Source organism: Arachis hypogaea, chromosome 7 (assembly GCF_003086295.3).
Source record: "Arachis hypogaea cultivar Tifrunner chromosome 7, arahy.Tifrunner.gnm2.J5K5, whole genome shotgun sequence".
NCBI classification, from domain to species: domain Eukaryota; kingdom Viridiplantae; phylum Streptophyta; class Magnoliopsida; order Fabales; family Fabaceae; genus Arachis; species Arachis hypogaea.
Window position 1 is genome coordinate 14662346 of NC_092042.1, and position 19403 is coordinate 14681748.

Consider the following 19403-nt stretch of genomic DNA (forward strand, 5'->3'; position numbering starts at 1 on the left):
TCTAAAAATATGGGATAAAATATGTTCTTAAATTATTAAATTAAAAAGATTAAACTAAAAAAATGAATCAAGAACTAAGTAATGATAAAAAAAAATAATAAATTTTGATGACTTTTAGGTTAATTTGTCTATTTGTTATAGAATTTAACATGAAAATTAATTTGTGTAATAAGTTTAGTAACTGATTTAATAATTAAAATTTATTGAAAATTAAATTTTTCGACCAAAACATTTTAAAAACGAATTTACTATATTATTCTTAATTTATTGTTTTCTACAAAATAGGTAAATAATTAATTATATAACCTATGTATTTTGTGGGGTCATTATAACTTATTAAAACACTAATTAAAAAATTATCAATTCCTTTTAAACATACATAAGTATTAGTAAAAAATTATCTATTTATCCATCTTAATTTCACAATAAATATTATCTTTTATTCGTAATAATAATTGAACTACTTTTATCAATTGAAAAATACTGAATTTTTAACTTATTTTAATTAATTTTTTAATTTTTAAATTAAAAGCTTTAAATTTCTTATCATTTTGGTTTTTTTAAATATATATTGAAATTGAACTTATTAAATATTAAGAAGATAATTGAAAAATAACTTAGAACCTTAATTTTCTTTTAGGTGTTCTTGTAACAATGTAATACAAATATACAATACTCTTGTTTTATTTTATTAATTGTCTTTCATATTACTATAGTGGATTCATTATTATTTTTAATTTTTATTTAAAAATATTAATAAACAAAACCTACAAAAAATACTAGTTGAAAAATTCATTTTTGTAATCATTAAATTTTAACTAAGTCGTATTAATTACATGCACATACAAATAAGTGTTTTCTTTCTTTTTTTTTTCCATCCTCTTCCTCCATTCTTTCTCTGCTTTTATGTTCTTTTTAAATTTTGTACAATTTAAAATAATTTCTATAATTTTCAAATAAATTTATGTATTTTATTGTGACTAATTTTTTTATATTGATTAAATATATGTGTAATATATTGTTATTGAAAAATTAGATATTTTTTTATATGGTGTTTTATTTAAATCGAACGGTCCGATTTGTTTGATGAAAAATATAAATTACAAATTAGAGGATCCGATTTGCTTGAGGAAAAAAATAAACTCCAAATCAGAGGATCTGATTTGTATTTTTTTATTTGTTAAAATAAAAATAGGACGGTCCTATTTCAACATTAAATTTTTTTTCGAAATCACAAATCGAACCGCCTAATTTGTGATTATTTCTTTAAAAAACAAAACAATGCAAACATATCGGTGCCTCCGATTTGTGTCATTCCATAACCAAATAAAATACCTCTCTCCTCACACCTATTGTCATACACGTTTTTTTCTCCCACACGAAAAATAAAAAACTTTTTATTGTGTTATTTTTTTATTATATCTTTATATAATTTAACTTAAAAACTAATTTGTTTAAATGAAATTTACTATTTTTTAGAGAAATATATGAAGACACATAAATTATTTTATGTCAATAATAAAACATATAAAAGAAAAGAAGAAAAAAGATAAAAAAAAATATATTTGCATTATTTAAAATAACTTTTTGTATTATGAAACAAAATTTTTGTGTTTTTCTTTATTGTTATTCAACAAAAAATTATACAATTCAAAATAAATTTATTTTATATAACTAAAATACTTGTGTTTTTTGATAAAAAAAAAACTTTGTACTTTTCTATTTTATTTTCTTTTCTTGTTTTATGTTTCTCGGCACTTTCTATATGGTAATATTTAATAGGTTTATTTTTTCACATGTCTTGAAATATTATTCGTTTATTCTTTTTTCATAATTAAATTAATAATACACTTTGAATAATTTTAGTTTTTTTCTTACTTAATATTATTTATATTCTTAATAAAAATATAAAATTTTAAAATTAAATTGAGTTTGCTTTGTTGTATATATTATAACTTTTTAAAAATATATTATATTTAAAATCTTTTCTATTTCATAAATATGATTTGGAGTAAATTAACTTAGCACGATTCTACTATGTACACATAATGACTTGAGAATTTTATTAAAAATAATAGTATATATGTATAATTTTAATATTTAATAATATTCATTAATTACTATCAATATTAAAAAATACATATATATAGTTATGCCAGTGGAGTTTCATTGTATGATTGGATTATATTATTCACACCCTTCTTACCTAGACTTGGCTTCAACAATTTTTTAACTTTGTGCTCATTGGTCAGCAGCTGCTGGTCTCTTAAGCAAAACTCAAAGGATATTTATGAAATTCATGGTACACAATATGACAAAAATTTGAATTTTAATCAGACCATACTTGGCATACCAGTATTACAATAAAGTAAATGGCACACTTAAAAATTTTCCCATACGTCTTACCCTATCTATGAAGTAAACAAAATTGCACGCGCTTACAAATTTTATTATTATAGTTGAACTTGATTCATAATGGACAATGCTGAAGAGGGAATCTTTCAGCAGGTAAAGAAATGCATTGGTAATTATAGTTGGTGGACGCGTGTTGGTGTTGGCACTGCACGCGCTGACCGTATATGATGTTTTGCAGTGATTACAGACAGTGCTCCACCAAATAATGTTTGTGTAATCCCATATTAACAATGATTATTGGGGTTATAGATTTTTAATTATTATAACAACTGGGTTGATTTTATTGTTGGAATTGGACTTTTTTATATGTAGATGGATTGGACTGATTGGAAGTCATTGGATTGAAATTATCCAATAATAATACAATAAAATGTCTCTTTTTTTTTCCTAATTTTGTTTCTTTTTTCTTTATGGACTGATGTCCCTATAGAGTACCAAAAATAAAATAAAAATTTTATCAAAAATAATAACAATAATAACAACTTTTTTTTCTTCTTATTTTTATTTTTTTAATTAAATAATAATAAAAACAAATCTTTAGAACATAAAGTACTTTTTTAAACATAAAATTACACTCACATAAAAATTTAGCATAAATGTATTATATTGTCTCTTTCATTTCAAGAACATAGATCATGATTCGGTTTGTGTAGCTGTAATATATTAATTTTTTATATTCAAATTGTATGTCTCAAAACACTTTTTTTGACCATCTTATTAACACTATGTGGCTCATTTTTTTTGATACGGAAACTATGTGTGTGTGTTATTTGGATATGGAGGCATGGGGTGTAATACAGAAATGTGGGGAAGCTTTTTAATGGTGTCAGGCCCTACAAGTCGGACCTTGCGACTTGTTTATATTGCTTGGCTGTCATAGGAAATCGGTTGGTCCGATTTGAGGAGAAAGAATTTTGGAGGGTGGTAATCGTACCCTCCGATTTGTAATCAGTGTTGAATTTTTTTTAGGTGTTGTATTATGAACTTGGAGGGTCCGAATTTTGTTATTTAAAATTTTTTTTGAATTCAAGAAAGCTAATCGCATGGTCCGATTTGGTTGTGAATTTAAATAAAAGTGGGTGAAAGCTGGATCAGAGCAACAACTCGCATTTCTTCTTCTTCTTCAACGGTACTTTCTTCAGCTGGTTAGTTCCTCTGTTTCGTTCTTCTTTGTCTTCATAACTCAAATTTTAAAACCCAAGTTCACAAGCCTGTTAATGTGATTGAGAGAAATGAGTGATAGAGTATTATTGAAGGTGTATTATTTTGGTCAGATTTTATTACAAACATCTGAAGGAGTAACATTTGTTTGTGAAAATCCATTGGATGTGGTGATTCCTTTCACAATCTCATTTGAAGAGTTCAAAGGTGTGATCTGTGAAAAGATTCATTCTGAGAGGGCAAAAACAATATCATGTATTCTATATAGATATCCTATACAAGTGTTTGGTGGATTCGTGCAATTTCAAACCAAATATGTAACAGATGAGGCAAGCTTGCAAGATATGTTTTTCATGTATTTTGAAAATCGGAGTCACCTCTCGTTTATCGACTTGTATGTTGAGTTTGAGCAATCTGAGGCCGACCGGAATATTCTACGGGAAGATTACGATAGTGATAGTGAAGAAGAGTTCGAAAGCAACTACGAAGTTGTTGGTCCAGATGGAGATGAGGTTCAAGGTGACGAAGCTATGGCTCCGGATGTGTCTGATGTGGCAACTGCACTGGCAAACGATATACCGTTTGAGGAGCCATCATTCATGCGAGTGTTGGATTTGGAAGCCATGAATGTTCCGGAGTTTCCGGATTATATCAATGCAGGTACGTAGTTCTCCTTATTTATAAGAAAGATTACAATTTTTGATTAATTTATCTTCATAATTGGACCAAGTAGCTAAATGAGGTGTGAAAATATACTCGATAAGTATTTTTTTTCTGTTTCTGCATCTAACTCTAATATCAATTAGTAAATTAATAAATTACGATGATATAAATTGGTTAATTAATATGTTAGTAAATTATTTCGAATTTACTAAATTATATTCGTAACTAGTAAATTAGTAAATTATTAGTATTTATTAGTATAGCATGTAAAGCAGTAAAATAATGGAAGTTACAGTAGTATAGAGTTTTTGTTTACCAGTATTTATTATTACTGATTTAGTAAATGATATTAAATATAATTAGTAAATTAGTATTTGTGGATTTTTATCGTAATTGTTTTACCTCTATACACGATGTTTATGTATTTCTGTTTTTAAAATTGTTTGTATGGCTGTCCTGGTGGCAGAAATTTTCTTTGTCGCAGATGGTGAATTTGCCGTTGGGATGGAATTCAGTTCCAGGGAAACTGTTATTAAAGCGATAAAATAGTATACCATACGAAGAAGCGTAGACTACCGGGTGTATGAGTCTGAGCCGTTGACATTTTATGCGAAGTGTACACAATATGGGTCTGGGTGTGATTGGCTTATCCGGGTTAGTATGATCAGCCGGAAGTACTGTTGGGTTATAAGGAGGTATAATGGCAGTCACACATGTACCAGAGCCACAATTTCTCAAGATCATTCGAAGCTGGATTCGGCCACAATTGCAGAAGCAATTAAGCCGTTGGTTGAGGCTGACCCCGTCTTAAAGGTCAAATCGGTTATAGCAGAGGTGCAATCGAAGTTCAACTACACCGTTAGTTATCGGAAAGCATGGTTGGCTAAGCAAAAGGCAATAGAAAAAATATTTGGTGGCTGGGAAGCATCGTACGAAGCGTTGCCTATTTGGTTTGAGGCCATGTGTCACAAGGAGCCATCAGCTATTGTTCATTTTGAGACTATGCCTGCATATCAAGGCGATGACTTGGTGACTGATATTCGGGTGTTGCATCGTGTCTTTTGGAGTTATTACCCTTGCATTAGAGCATTCAGACATTGTAAGCCAGTTGTCCAGGTGGATAGGACTCACTTGTACGGAAAGTACAAGGGTTGTCTACTTGTGGCAGTGTCACAGGATGGTAACAACAATATCGTCCCGATTGCGTTTGCTATTGTCGAGGAAGAGACTTCAGATGCGTGACACTTTTTCCTAAGTAATCTTCGTCAGCATGTAGTCACCTGGGATGGTGTGGGACTGATATCTGATCGTCACGAGTCCATAAATGCAGCTGTTGTCAGGAGTAACGGGGCTTGGTCACCTCCTAGAGCTTTTCACATGTTTTGCATCAGGCATATAGAGTCGAATTTTCTGAGAAAATTCAAGGCATCGTACTTGCAGAAACTGGTCGTCAACATAGGTAACTATCATTAAAGCAATTAATTTTTCTACAGCGTTCCCATCAATTAGTGTGTTGACCTCATTTTATCTTGCAGGATATTCGAGGACGGTGCGAGAGTACGAGATGCGTTACCAGCGTTTACGAGAACGGGGTGCGGCCTACACTGACTGGTTAGACCGTATCCCCCGAGATCAGTACGCGTTGGCCTTTGATGGTGGATATCGATGGGGTCATATGACGACAAACCTAGTGGAATGCATAAATTCAGTTTTGAAGGGTGCACGCAATCTCCCCGTCACTGCCCTTGTGAAGGCAACATTCTACAGGCTTAACGAGTTGTTTACCCGAAAAAGAGCGGAGGCGGAAGCTCAGATTAATGCTGGCCATGTCTTTTCTGAGATCGTGACATCGAAGTTGCAAACCAGCTTGCATCAGGAAACATTCAGGTTAGTTGCTTTGACCGGCAGAATGAGGTATTTGAGGTGCGTGAGATGCCAAGTGGGCTGGAGTTTGCAGTGGACCTACGTGGCCTTCGATGTGACTGTGGTGAGTTCCAGGTGGATCGGATTCCCTGTCGACATGTATTTGCATGTTGTGCCAACCAGCGACTGGATTGGCAAGTGTATGTTCATGATGTGTATAAGATGGACCAAGTTTGGCGGGTGTACTGAGCAAGGTTTAGGCCACTAGGTAACCCTACTACATGGCCTGCTTACAACGGACCTCGGTTCATCCCGAATCCGTTCCTGAGACGCGTCACGAAAGGTCGCCCCAAAATGATGCGCTTCTTGAACGAGATGGACACACGAATGTTACGTCGTCCTAGGCGATGTAGGCTATGTGGAGCTGAGGGACACAGCCGTAGCAGATGCCGTCAGGCAGGTGGTTCAAATGCCGAGAGAGATCATCAGTAGATTCATATTCCAAGATGATATTAAGTATGTGGCATTATATGCTTCAGCATGAGTTGTCCATTTGAGTTAACAACGTATGATATAAGTAACATTGTAACATTGTGGCATGATTTGTTTGATATCATAGAACCTTAAGCTGGTCTATACAGCATTATAAACTATGACCATCCTGATTATCCTGAATCTGTAGCAATTTATAATATGACATCAACTAATAATTAGTCCACACAAATAATCGATTCATTAACTTCAACTAATACATAAATACCCTAAACATACCATCCTGTAAAACATAGTCAATAGTCCACATTCTAAATATATAAATGCTCTAAACATAACATACTCCACATTATAAATACATGAATGCTCTAAACATACCATAGTCCACATTATAAATACATAAATGCTCTAAACATACCATAGTCCATATTATAAATACATAATTGCTCTACACATACCATACTCTACATTATAAATACAAAAATAAGATTGATACACACAGGACAACTACTTTCTCATTGTCCACCTGACATCCTTTACCAAGTTCTTGCATTTTTTTGCGGCATTTTTGAACACAGATGGAGTGTAGCGACTAGCGCTACGACGTGGTGGATCAATCTTCAGATTGTAACCTTTGCCTTTGTCATCTGGAGTTTGTAACTGACCTGTAAATGATTTAGTAAAAATAATTAAATATTGTGACATTAGGTACTCAAACCAACATGGATACAACATATCATTTAGTAAAACAACACAAAGATACCATCTATGAATAGCTAATCGAACATGTAAAGCAAAATACAAAAAACAATACCATCATTGCGGGATTTCTCATCCTCATCAAGCTCCTCTATGTCATCCTCCTTATTATCGTCCTCATCATCCGGGTCATCTGCTAGATACTCGTTGGTTTCTTGCTCCCATGGATACACGGTTAGGATTTTGACTATTATAGACTCCGCGTCCACCTACACTTCTACTAGAGTCAACAGATACAAACCCGCCAGAGGCGACTGATGATGTATGGCATGGGAACCTCGCATTCAATGAATACCTACCTGGCAGGAACTCAGTCTGGTTGCCATACTGTGATTGTCTTGCATCTGCAGCCATTAACCCAAGCAGTTGACTAAAAGAACCTCCTTCTCCTGGGTCAAACTGTGACAGACCCCAATATTGTTGAGGTGTTGGAAATGACGGGGTGAACTGTGTCTGAGGAACGTACTGGCTTGGGAACTGAGGTTGTTCTTGTGGAAGAGGATTCGGAGTGGACGGTGGCGGCGACTGTGGTTCCAGTTCCTCATTGTCATCATCCATATCCTGATTACCCTCATCCATATCCTGATTATCCTCATTCATATCCTGATTACCCTCATCCATATCATCATTACCTTCATCGATATCCTCATTACCCTCATCACTGTCTTCACCCACAAGATTCGACAAGTTCAAGCGGTGACCATAATTTGACCGGTACCAGTACATGTAAGTTTCCAATGGATGCTGTGAAGGCATGGGAAGCTCAGAAAGAACATAGTTATACCTATTTGTCCAATGCATCACCCAATTTGAATGACTCGGTGTTGTGGCCCAGTTAAGATTCTTAGGACCAGTCAGAACTTCTCCATGCGCCGTCTCCAAGTTCGTAACCTGCTGAGGAATTCCTTGAATGAAATCGAACTGTCGCCTATACCTATCGGTAGCATGCCACTCGATACATTCAAAGGACACCAACGGAACTGTAGCGGTCCATACAATCGACTGGACAAAGATTTCAGGAGGAATTATGTTTGGATCCACGCGATCCACAGCATAGGCAACCCACACGAACTGGAAAAAATAAAAAGAATCTCATTATTACCACCCAGAATACCAATAACAATAACAGTGCTTCATAATTCCTTGGTTAAAACACACCTGGCCTTCCTGGAGTTCATCAAAGGCCTTCCTAAATTGAGCTAGATTCTGATATCTATATCGTCGATCACCACGCTCCCAGTTATGCCACCTAATATGATATATTCAATTAGCTAAACTGAATTTTAAAGATAAACATACAGGTAGATTGTAAAATAAGATTACCTGTTGGCTAATGGAAAACTGTTGAGTTCCCTGGGAAGCGGCGATAGATAGGGCATTCTCATCCAAGCCCAACAGAGCAGAAGTGTTATTGGACCATCTATTTCCTTACAATTGTAACGAGATGCCTTGCATAACGCCCTGTAGAGGTGTGCTAGGCATGCGGATCCCCAACTATATTGTCCAATACCGGCAAAATCACGAAGCAAGGGTAGAAACTTCCAGTGAACACCTGCCCCAGATTTATCTCCTAACAAGATCGTTCCAATCAGCAGCATAATGTGACACTTCACATACCTCTGTATACTTATTTCATCAGTCAACTGGAGGTTCTCTTTTAGATCCCGCAGTCAAGTCAGTTTTATACAGCATCCTCTACACTCCGACTTACGCGGTGCAACTCCAAACTGATGCAAACACTCCGCCTCTAACGCTGAGAAACTACTCATTGTGACCCCAGTAACTGGAAGACCATCCGTCGGAAGACCAAGAATTAAAGCCACATCTTCAAGACTTACGACACATTCACCAATTGGAAGGTGAAACGTATGTGTATCAGGGTGCCATCGTTCGATTAGGGCATTCACGAGTGCTTTCTGATTTTGTACGACACCAATCTGAGATGCATGATAAAAACCAGTAATTCGTAAATGGTCCTCCACCCGATCGTTGTACCGATCCGGCGGAACTAAATGGTCACATGTCAACATTCTAAATTTCTACAAAAAACATAACAAAATATTAGTCAACTTATTAACCATCACCAACATTCTACTAGAAGGCAAGAATTTTTTAACTACAGCCAATCGTTAACAAAATCTGCACTTTTTTGTCAACAACAAATATTAATTCAAACTAGGCATATGTGATGAATTTTTTGACTTAATTCGACTAAAACAAATAATTAGTACTTCCAAAATGAAATATTAATAACATTAACTAATACATACAGATACACATAGAATCATAATACATACATATACATACATTAATAATCAAATCTCAAGAAAATTAGTAAATTACAGATGTAGTTTATCTATCTATATATTGACGATCTAGACATTATTATTTGTAATATTAATTATCTATTACCTATTACTTTAGTAAAATTAAACACATATTTCTAAATTCTTAAAGATATTAATAATTATTGTCATTATCTTCGTTAATTTATTTTCTAATTACAATACTAATTAATTCCCTTAGAATTTTAATTACAATTAACAAAAATAAACTATCACCTTTTTAAATAATTTTTACTTTCCAAACCATTATAAATAACTAAAAATTTATAAAATATTTAAAAAAAATAAAACGTTGTATCCAAAAATTAATAACAATTCGGTTACATTTTATCATTTGTTTCTAAATATTTTAATTTCTCACTTCTTCTTTTACAATTTTAATAATTATAATAAAAAATATTAAACAAATAAAAAAAAAACTAATTACATTTTTCCTTTTAAAGTTTTGAACTGCAACTACAATGTTATAATTAATTAACACACTAACTAACAATAATAATAATTAACACAGTAAAAATAATAATTTTTTAACAAAAATTCTGAAAAAATCTAAAAAAAATTAAAAAATAGTCCTAATCATTCTATACATCTTTCTAACTTCAGATCCTAACAATAATACTAATAACTAAATTTCTAACAATAATAATTATAATTATAAAATCTAAAAAAAATTTAAACAAACTTACATAATCAAAATGACCGATATAGTGCATAATATGAAGTTCAGGGCGATCAACATCTTTAATTTCATTTTTTTTTGGCATTTTTCTATTCTCCCCACCATTCAAAGTAGCAGCAACAGAGAAGTGAAGAGGAACAATGGAGTTTGCTTGAGTTTGAAAGTGAAGGCTCAAACACATAACTCGGATGGTGAGGGTCCTTTTGGTTTGTGGGGCACCGAATTAGGAGAGCTATCTTTGCGAGCCGCGTGTCCACCATGCAACAACTCGCATGGTCCGTCTTGGTTGGCACAACTCGGACCTTCTGTGTTGTTGTTGCTGTCTTGCTCGTCTCAACACGAACCCTGCGTGTTGCTGGCTACATCTCTCTTGATACAAATCGGACCCTCTGTGTTGCACCTAATGTGTCACACGGTCCGAGTTGTATACATCTGACACCACATCTATGTTTAGCCCCCTCCTTCCCATAACCCAGTTCAACACAACCCCCAACCCCATAAAGAAATTAAAAAGCGACACTATGTTTGGTTTAAAAGAAAATAAAAAAACTAAAAAATGAGTGAATTTTTTTTTTGTTTAAATACTAAAAAAATAGAGAAAAATTTTGATATGGGTCTCACTAATTTTTTTTCCATTACAAACAAAAAAATAAGAAAAAAATATTATCTTTTATGTATTTTTAGTTTTAATAGTTTTAATATATTATTATAATAAAAATTTATATTTAAACATTATATATGTATTAAATAAATAATTTAAATCAAATATATAAAATTATAACATTTTATAATATTCATAGAATGTAATAAAATATAAATAAATAAAAATATTTATATTTTATTTTATTATAAGAGTATTAATGTAATTTTATCTTATGCGTATATAATATTTTATACTATGACAATATTTGTGTCGACCTACAACGACAACCTTTTGCATTTGCAGTTCTCCATGCGAGCCAGAAGAACGAAGCCATGCGTTACTGCTTGGTACACACACTTCACCATCTATATATATGAATGTTTTCTCAATCCACACCATGAAATTTTTTTTTTAAATACACATCACAAAATATTTGCGTTTATTAGGTTTTGTTTAGATATAGAAAAGAAAATAAAAAAAATGAGAAAAGAAAAAATAGAAAAAAAATTATAATAGTATAAAACTATATTAATATTTTTATAATAAAATAAAATATAAATATTTTTATTTATTGATGTTTTATTGTATTCTATAAATATTATAAAATATTATAATTTTATATATTTAATTTAAATTATTTATCTAATACATCTATAATGTTTAAATATGAACTTTATTATAATAATATATTAAAACTATTAAAACTAAATTTATATTGATAATTATTAATAATAATAGAACTATAAATAATATTATAAATACATAAAAGATAATATTATTTTCCTTTTTTTTTGCTTGTAATGAAAAAAAATTAGTGAGACCCATATCAATTTTTTTTATTTTCTTTAGCATTCAAACAAAAAAAATAAAAATTTTCACTTTTTTTTCTTATTTTCTTTTAAACCAAATATAGCATTAAAATATTCTGAGACATGCAATTTGACCATAAAAAATTAATTTATTACAGAGACACAATTCGAATTATCATTGTATGTTTTTGAAATGAAGGAGATAACATAATACATTTATACTAAATTTTTATGCGAGTGTAATTTTATGTTTAAAAAGGTACTTCATGTTCTAAAGATTTGTTTTTATTATTATTTAATTGTAAAAATAGAAACAAAAAGGAAAAAAATAAAAAGTTGTTATTGTTGTTATTATTTTTTATAAAATTTTTATTTTATTTTTTGGTACTCTATAGGGACATCAGTGTATAAAGAAAAAAGAAACAAAATTAGGAAAAAAAAAGAAGTTTTATTGTCAAATTAATTGATTATTTTTGAATAATTTCAATCCAATGACCTCCAATTAGCCCAATCTTTCTACCTATAAAAAAGCCCAATTCCAACAATAAAATCAACTCAGTTGTTATAATAATTAAAAATTTATAATCCAAATAATCATTGTTAATATGGGATTACATAAACATTATTAGGTGGAGCACTGTTTGCAACCACTGTAAAATGTCATATACAGTCAGTGCGTACAGTACCAACACTAACACGCGTTCATGCTGAAAGATTCCTTCTTCAGTACGGTAGCATTACCCGTCATAATAAGCTCAATGTCAAATGAAGGGATGCAAAATAAAATTGAATAAAAAAGAATGGAATAGAAGTGAACCACGTACACCGACTTATGTTAAGTAGTTGACAATGTTCCCAACATGGCCGATACAAACACGCTTGCACACGCGCAATCTAGTACACCTAATCAAATTTAATATTTAATATGTTTACCTCACAGGCTAGAATGTCGATTTTAGGGGTGTTTATAAATTAAATAGAAGGATTATTATGTGTTTGTATCACATAATAAAAAAAATTTAATTTTAAAAATTAATTTTGTGTTTAAATTTTATTTGAATAATATTTAGATCAAATTTAAATATTTTAAAATATTTATTAAAAATTTTATTTTTTGATCGTATAAAAATTTTATGCATATTTATATCTAGACTAATTTTTATGGTCAACTCTTTGATCAATAACATTTTATCTAAATTAAATTTTTTTTTAAATTTTTTACACACTATAAAATTCTTTTTTAAGAATTAGGTACATCACATATGCTTATATACGTAGAAATAAAGGAATAAAATTCTTGTGTGTAATTTGTTCTTTATTCTTTACATACATGCATATATATATATATATATATATATATATATATATATATATATATATGATGAGATTTGTTAATAATTTTAAATTTAAATCTAATTTTAAATTTATGAATCATATCATAGTTCAATTTGAAACAAAATCAATTAGGAATAAGATCTCATCCAAATTTAGAATTTAAATTTAAAAATAGAATAATTAATTATTCTCATTTAATATTCTTAATTATCATATTATTATATTCTTAGTGCTAGCAAAAAAATATAATAATATTTTATTTAAATGAATATAATTATTTATTTGATTAAATTAAAATAATAATTAAATAATTATTTGATAAAGATTAGAATACTCATTAGTGTGTGACCCTATAAATTCAACTCTAAACAAGTAGTAAATTAATCATACAAAATTTACTAATCAAAATTAGCGTCTAGTAACTCTTCTTAACGACCTAATATATATATATATATATATATATATATATATATATATATATATATATATATATATATATATATATCACTAAGAATCCGAGAATAACCTAATAAGAAACTTATTTTTCCATTCATTCAATTTTCTTGACTAATGTTTTATTCATCTCAGTCATTATAATTATAGAGCTTAAACTCTTTATCGAGAGTTGACGGATTCTTTATTGACCAATCATTAATTCTACAATTAGATCATATCCAATATTCATTCAACTAGTACTTTAGGGTATTAGGTATCCAAAATCAAAGTATAATAAATACATTGTTAATTGCTTTGACGTAAAAAAAAAAACTCTATTACTATATTCATTTTGAGAATATCTTATTGACAAATATATAGTAATTATAACCATTAGAAATTCTCAAAACTAAGTGAGTCAATTCAATGAGATCTATTAATCTTCATCCAATAAAGACCATTATATATATATATATATATATATATATATATATATATATATATATATATATTGGATTATTAATGTACTTTTTTAATAATTTTATGATAAAGAACAATTTATATTAAATTATAAAAAATTTATCTTTTATTATGATCACTATCACAATGATAAATCTCTAAATTTAGTCAATGATCTTATTATATTAACCCTTTAATATAATAATAATAATAACAAATTATTTGACACATAATTGATTTAATTGTAGTCATACTACTTATCTTCAACAGGGATGCTATTTATGTTATTTATCTGAATTCGATTTGAAAATTATGGATATTGATCTGATCCGCAAGATTATCGAATTAAATTGAATTTGATCTACACACTAATAAGATTGAATTGCAAATTTTAGCTAATTATCCATATATCCGCGCCACGGATCTTCAGAAATAATAAATAAATAAATAATTTTTTATATTATTTCAACTAATAATTATTATATATATTGTATTATTTTATTTTTAGTATTTAAAAATATATTTAGTAATATTTTAAGAATAAACATATTTAAAAGTGAAAAAATTATTGATTTTTTTAACAAAAATAAACTTTTTAAAATATTTTATGTTTTGCGAATATATTTAATATCATATCCAATCCGATCGGATCCAAATTTAAAAACAGCAAATATTGAATTCGATCTGATAATTTTAGTGCGGATCAGATCAAAATTTTAGTAAAACTCAATTCACGTTTATTCCTACTCGATTTAACTTTTAAAATTTTTTAATATTATAATTTTAAATGAATCAATAGATTTTATAAAATTTATATAATTTTACAATTTAAATTTTATTATAATTTTACATTTTCGTATTTTATTTATTTATTTATTTATTTTGTAAGATCTCGATTTTTTTCTGCTTTATCTATAACTTCAATACGTATAAATACACACTAATTACAAGTAAGATAGGTCATGTCAATAAAATCATTAATAAATTAAATTAAATAAAATCAAGGTTTTTTTAGAATATTTAAAAAATATATAAATAATATAAACACCCTCTAATTGTCCATTTGAATAATGACAACTATTTGGCACTAGAAGAGTATACAACTACATACTCAAGTAATTTTGGATTACTTATAATGATAATAATTAAAAATTCCGAAAACATGAAGATTTCATAGCTTTAAACTTTTAATCATGAATACAAGTACACTTAAATAAAGATATTTAAATAAAGACATTTAAAATATTTTTTTAAAGATATTTTTTAATAATTAAAATATAATATATGTGATCAATTAAATTATATTATTTTTATCATAATTAAATAAAAAAATTAATTTAGTCAAAAAATTAATAAATCAAATTTTAAATCCATTTAATTTTTTTTTTATAAAAAATAACTATAATATTTTTATTATAAAAAAATGACTAATATATATATATATATATATTTTGATAAATCTAAATTTTAACCTTATAACAATACAAAAAAAAAGAAAAGAGTTATGATTTAGAATTTTTAAAATTAATATATATATATATATATAAAATAAAAATATTAGTTATTTTTTATAATTAGAATATTATAATTATTTTTTATAAAAAAATATTAATTTAGATTGGTTTAAGATTTATAATTCAATTATTTTTTAGTCAAATCAATCTGATATAATTTTGACAAAATAATACAGTTTAATTAATTATATATATTAAATTTTAATTACTAAAAAATATCTTAAAAAAATATTTTAAATATCTTTATCTAAATGACTCTCTTATATTATACAAGTTAGTTGTGTTTGAAAATAGGATTCTTTTACGGATTAAGTATCCATAAATAACGTTTTTATTTTAAAAATTTATCTTTTTAGTTAGTAATCTAAAAAAACTATTGATTAATAAAACTTATATTATTTTATTTAATCGTGTCATATATATAAGAAAAATCAATCACTAATTCACTATCTGTGTGTAAAAATACGTATTTAATATTTTAAATTTTTTTATTATATTACTATAAATAAATTTAATTTAATTGCTCATTGATTGTATATTTAATTATTTTATTATAATAAATTTAATTATTTTAATAATTAATTATTTAATAAAAAATATATAAATTAATAAATATATAATAACTAATTTAATAATTTATTTATTAAAAATATATAATATTTTTGGATTTTATTACTAGCCTGCTACTAGTATAGAGTGATAACACAAAAAACAATTGTTGTGATGTTTGAAACTCCAAATTAAAATCCACGCATGCATGCAAAGTACACCGACCAGTTGACTGAGTCCTAGTCAGCTACATACCCACACGCCGTTCAAACCTTCGACCGTCGTCGTCTTATTAGTACAACTCCATCACCGTAACATCCATCTCATCAACTACCACTTCTACCTTTTCTCATCAAATTAATAAATTCATAAATCACACGCATCCTTTCAAACATTCAACGTTCAACGTTCAAACAATGCCCATATTACACCGCACATAAAAATACAACCAAACATTATATTATATTAAACCCCTTTTATTATTATTTATCTCGTTCTTTGCATTTATTTTGACATATTCCACTCACCTTGCTTTGACCCGCGTTCAAGATAAACCACCTCTCTCCATTCTCCATATATATAAGCTTCCCTCACAATTATTTCATCTAACACAAAAAAACACACACTGCAAACATAGAAAAACAACAATCACCAACAAAAATATTAGAGTTTAATTTGTTGTAACAACAAAAAAAATTATGGTTTTGTCTTGGACAAGAGGGAGGGTGTTCCGGCGCGCTCGGAAGGGGAAGGATCTCCAAGTCAACGATTTAGATGTCGAGATTTCAGTCCCTTCCCACTTCCGGTGTCCGGTCACCCTCGACCTAATGAAGGATCCAGTAACAGTATCCACGGGGATTACCTACGACAGGGACAGTATAGAGAAATGGATCGAGGAAGGGAACAACACGTGCCCGGTAACAAAAAGGGTCTTGACAACCTTTGACATGATCCCCAACCATGCCCTTCGGAGGATGATCCAAGATTGGTGCGTGGAGCACCGTTCTTTTGGAATCGAGAGGATCCCTACTCCGAGGATCCCCGTTACACCGTACGAGGTTTCGGACACGTGTACGAAGATCGTGAATGCCGCGAAACAAGGCGATGAAAACAAGTGCAGGGAGTTGGTGAGGAAGATCAAGGGTTGGGAGAAGGAGAGTGATAGGAACAAGAGGTGCATAGTTGCAAATGGTGCTCCTCTTGCTCTGGTCAACGCCTTTGACTTTTTCTCATCATGGGGTTTTGAGGAGAATAATAATGTTAGTAGTTTGTTAGAGGAGATCTTGGGTGTGTTGGCATGGATGAGGCCTATTGGTGAGGAGGGTAAGTCCATGTTGGGTTCAAAGAATTCAATGAGTTGCATGGTTTGGTTCTTGTTGAAGGGTAATATAGACCTTTCCATAAAGCAAAGTGTTGCCATGTTGCTCAAGGAAGTTCCAATTGAAGTGTTGGCAAATACCCAAGGTGTTGTTGAAGGCTTGGTTAAGATGATTAAGGAGCCAATTGGGAGTGCCTCAATTACAAAGGCATGTTTATCAATGATTTTTAAATTGGTAACATATTCCAAGGGTAAAGATGTAATTTCACAAAGATTTGTGGAATTGGGTTTGGTTGAAGTTTTATTGGAGACAATTGTTGATTGTGATAAAGGGGTGTGTGAGAAGGCCTTAGGAGTATTGGATTCAATTTGTGGGACAAAAGAAGGGAAGGAAATTGCCAAGGCTAATGCTCTTACAATTCCACTTGTGGTTAAGAAACTTCTGAGGGTTTCTGAATTGAGTTCTAGCTTTGCGGTTTCAATTGTTTGGAAGATTTGTGATAAGGCCCAAGAAGAAGAAGGGGTTTTTGTTGAGGCACTTCAAGTTGGGGTGTTCCAGAAGCTTCTTGTTTTGTTGCAAGTTGGGTGTGGTGAGAGCACAAAGGAGAAGGCCACTGAGTTGTTGAAGTTGTTGAATGGTTATAGAAGCAAGGTAGATTGTGTTGATACATCTTTGGAATTTCAGCACCTTAAGAAGCCATTCTAATTAATTTTATTGATCAACAAAAGATGAAAGATTTGATTTCCTTTTTTTTCTCTGTATAGAAATAGGAATCACATACTTTTGTACAAAAACATATAGTTACACATACAAAAGATACAAATTGTATCCCCTAACATTCAAAAGGAAATTTTGAAATTCTTTATTGACAATTTCGGATTTGATGTATTCTTTCTTTTAATTTCTAAGAAGTTTGTAACTTATTGAACACTTACATGAGCTGACAGTTCATCTGACAAACAATTATATAAAGACAATATCAGATTGGATATGGAATGAAACAAGTCTTGAGTGTTTGGTTATTTCCAACAATTCATTGATAGGAGAAATATTTCCCTTGATATGTAACCTGCAATCCTTTGTGTATCTTGATTTATCTTTCAACAATTTAGTTGGCATCATCCAATTATGTTTGGGAAGCTTTAGCCAATTTCTTCAATTTTTGAGTCTTGCAAGAAAAAATCTTAAATTTTTGTTTGATTAATTATCTAAATTAGTTTCTAATATTTTTAAAATTAGACATTTTGGTCTTCCAACTTTTGAAATACATAAAAAAACTCTCCAAACTTTAACTTCGACAAATAAATTAATCTCTGGCCTTGTTTCTCCCTCAATAACAAACTAAAAATACTGATATAAAAGTCTAAACTAGCTGGAGTGACAGATTATCCACATGTGCAAACAAGACAAATTAGTCTTTGGACTTAAACAGCGTCTTTTGAAAAATGCTCCATGTATATCCCCCAAAACAAAAAGACTCCAAACCCAACCATGTGTTCTTCAATTTATAGAGAGAACAATAACCTTTCTTCAACGTTAAACTCTCACATCATCACCGTCACCCACTTTCATCCATGTCACCTTCACTTCTCATTCCCTACATTCAAATATGTCACCTCCGACGTTACTATTCCATTCGTTGCGGTTACCATTAGCACTAACTCAAACACAGCGAATAAGTGCATGTGACAATTAAAGACTCGCATTAAAGAAGGTTAGAAACTCATGGTTTATTTTTAATTACCATTATAGTAACAGTGATGAGCAGTTTATTATTTGGCCTAGGATTTAGAAATTTGTGATAGAATGTTATAATATTTTATTAGTTGACTCTGTTCTAGTGATTATTATAACATAAAATATAAAAAATGAACCAAGAAGTAGGAATTTTTATTAAATTCTGTTGTGGTGCTTATTTTTAATGAATTGTTCTTGATGGAGAATTTCGTGACCCTTGTGTTTT

At 29.7% G+C, this 19403-nt stretch overlaps 1 protein-coding gene across 1 annotated transcript; it reads left to right on the plus strand.

Annotated features, from left to right (window-relative positions):
* The first annotated feature begins 16616 nt into the window (after positions 1–16616).
* LOC112702577 (U-box domain-containing protein 21) lies at positions 16617–18312 on the plus strand. Its single transcript, XM_025753679.3, has one exon. It carries the CDS (start codon positions 16820–16822, stop codon positions 18143–18145), a length of 1326 nt encoding a protein of 441 aa, XP_025609464.1. The 5' UTR covers positions 16617–16819; the 3' UTR covers positions 18146–18312.
* The last annotated feature ends 1091 nt before the right edge of the window (positions 18313–19403 follow it).

Coding starts and splice junctions, on each gene's coding strand:
- LOC112702577 (XM_025753679.3), top strand. CDS start 16,820: ATGGTTTTGTCTTGGACAAGAGGGAGGGTGTTCCGGCGCGCTCGGAAG.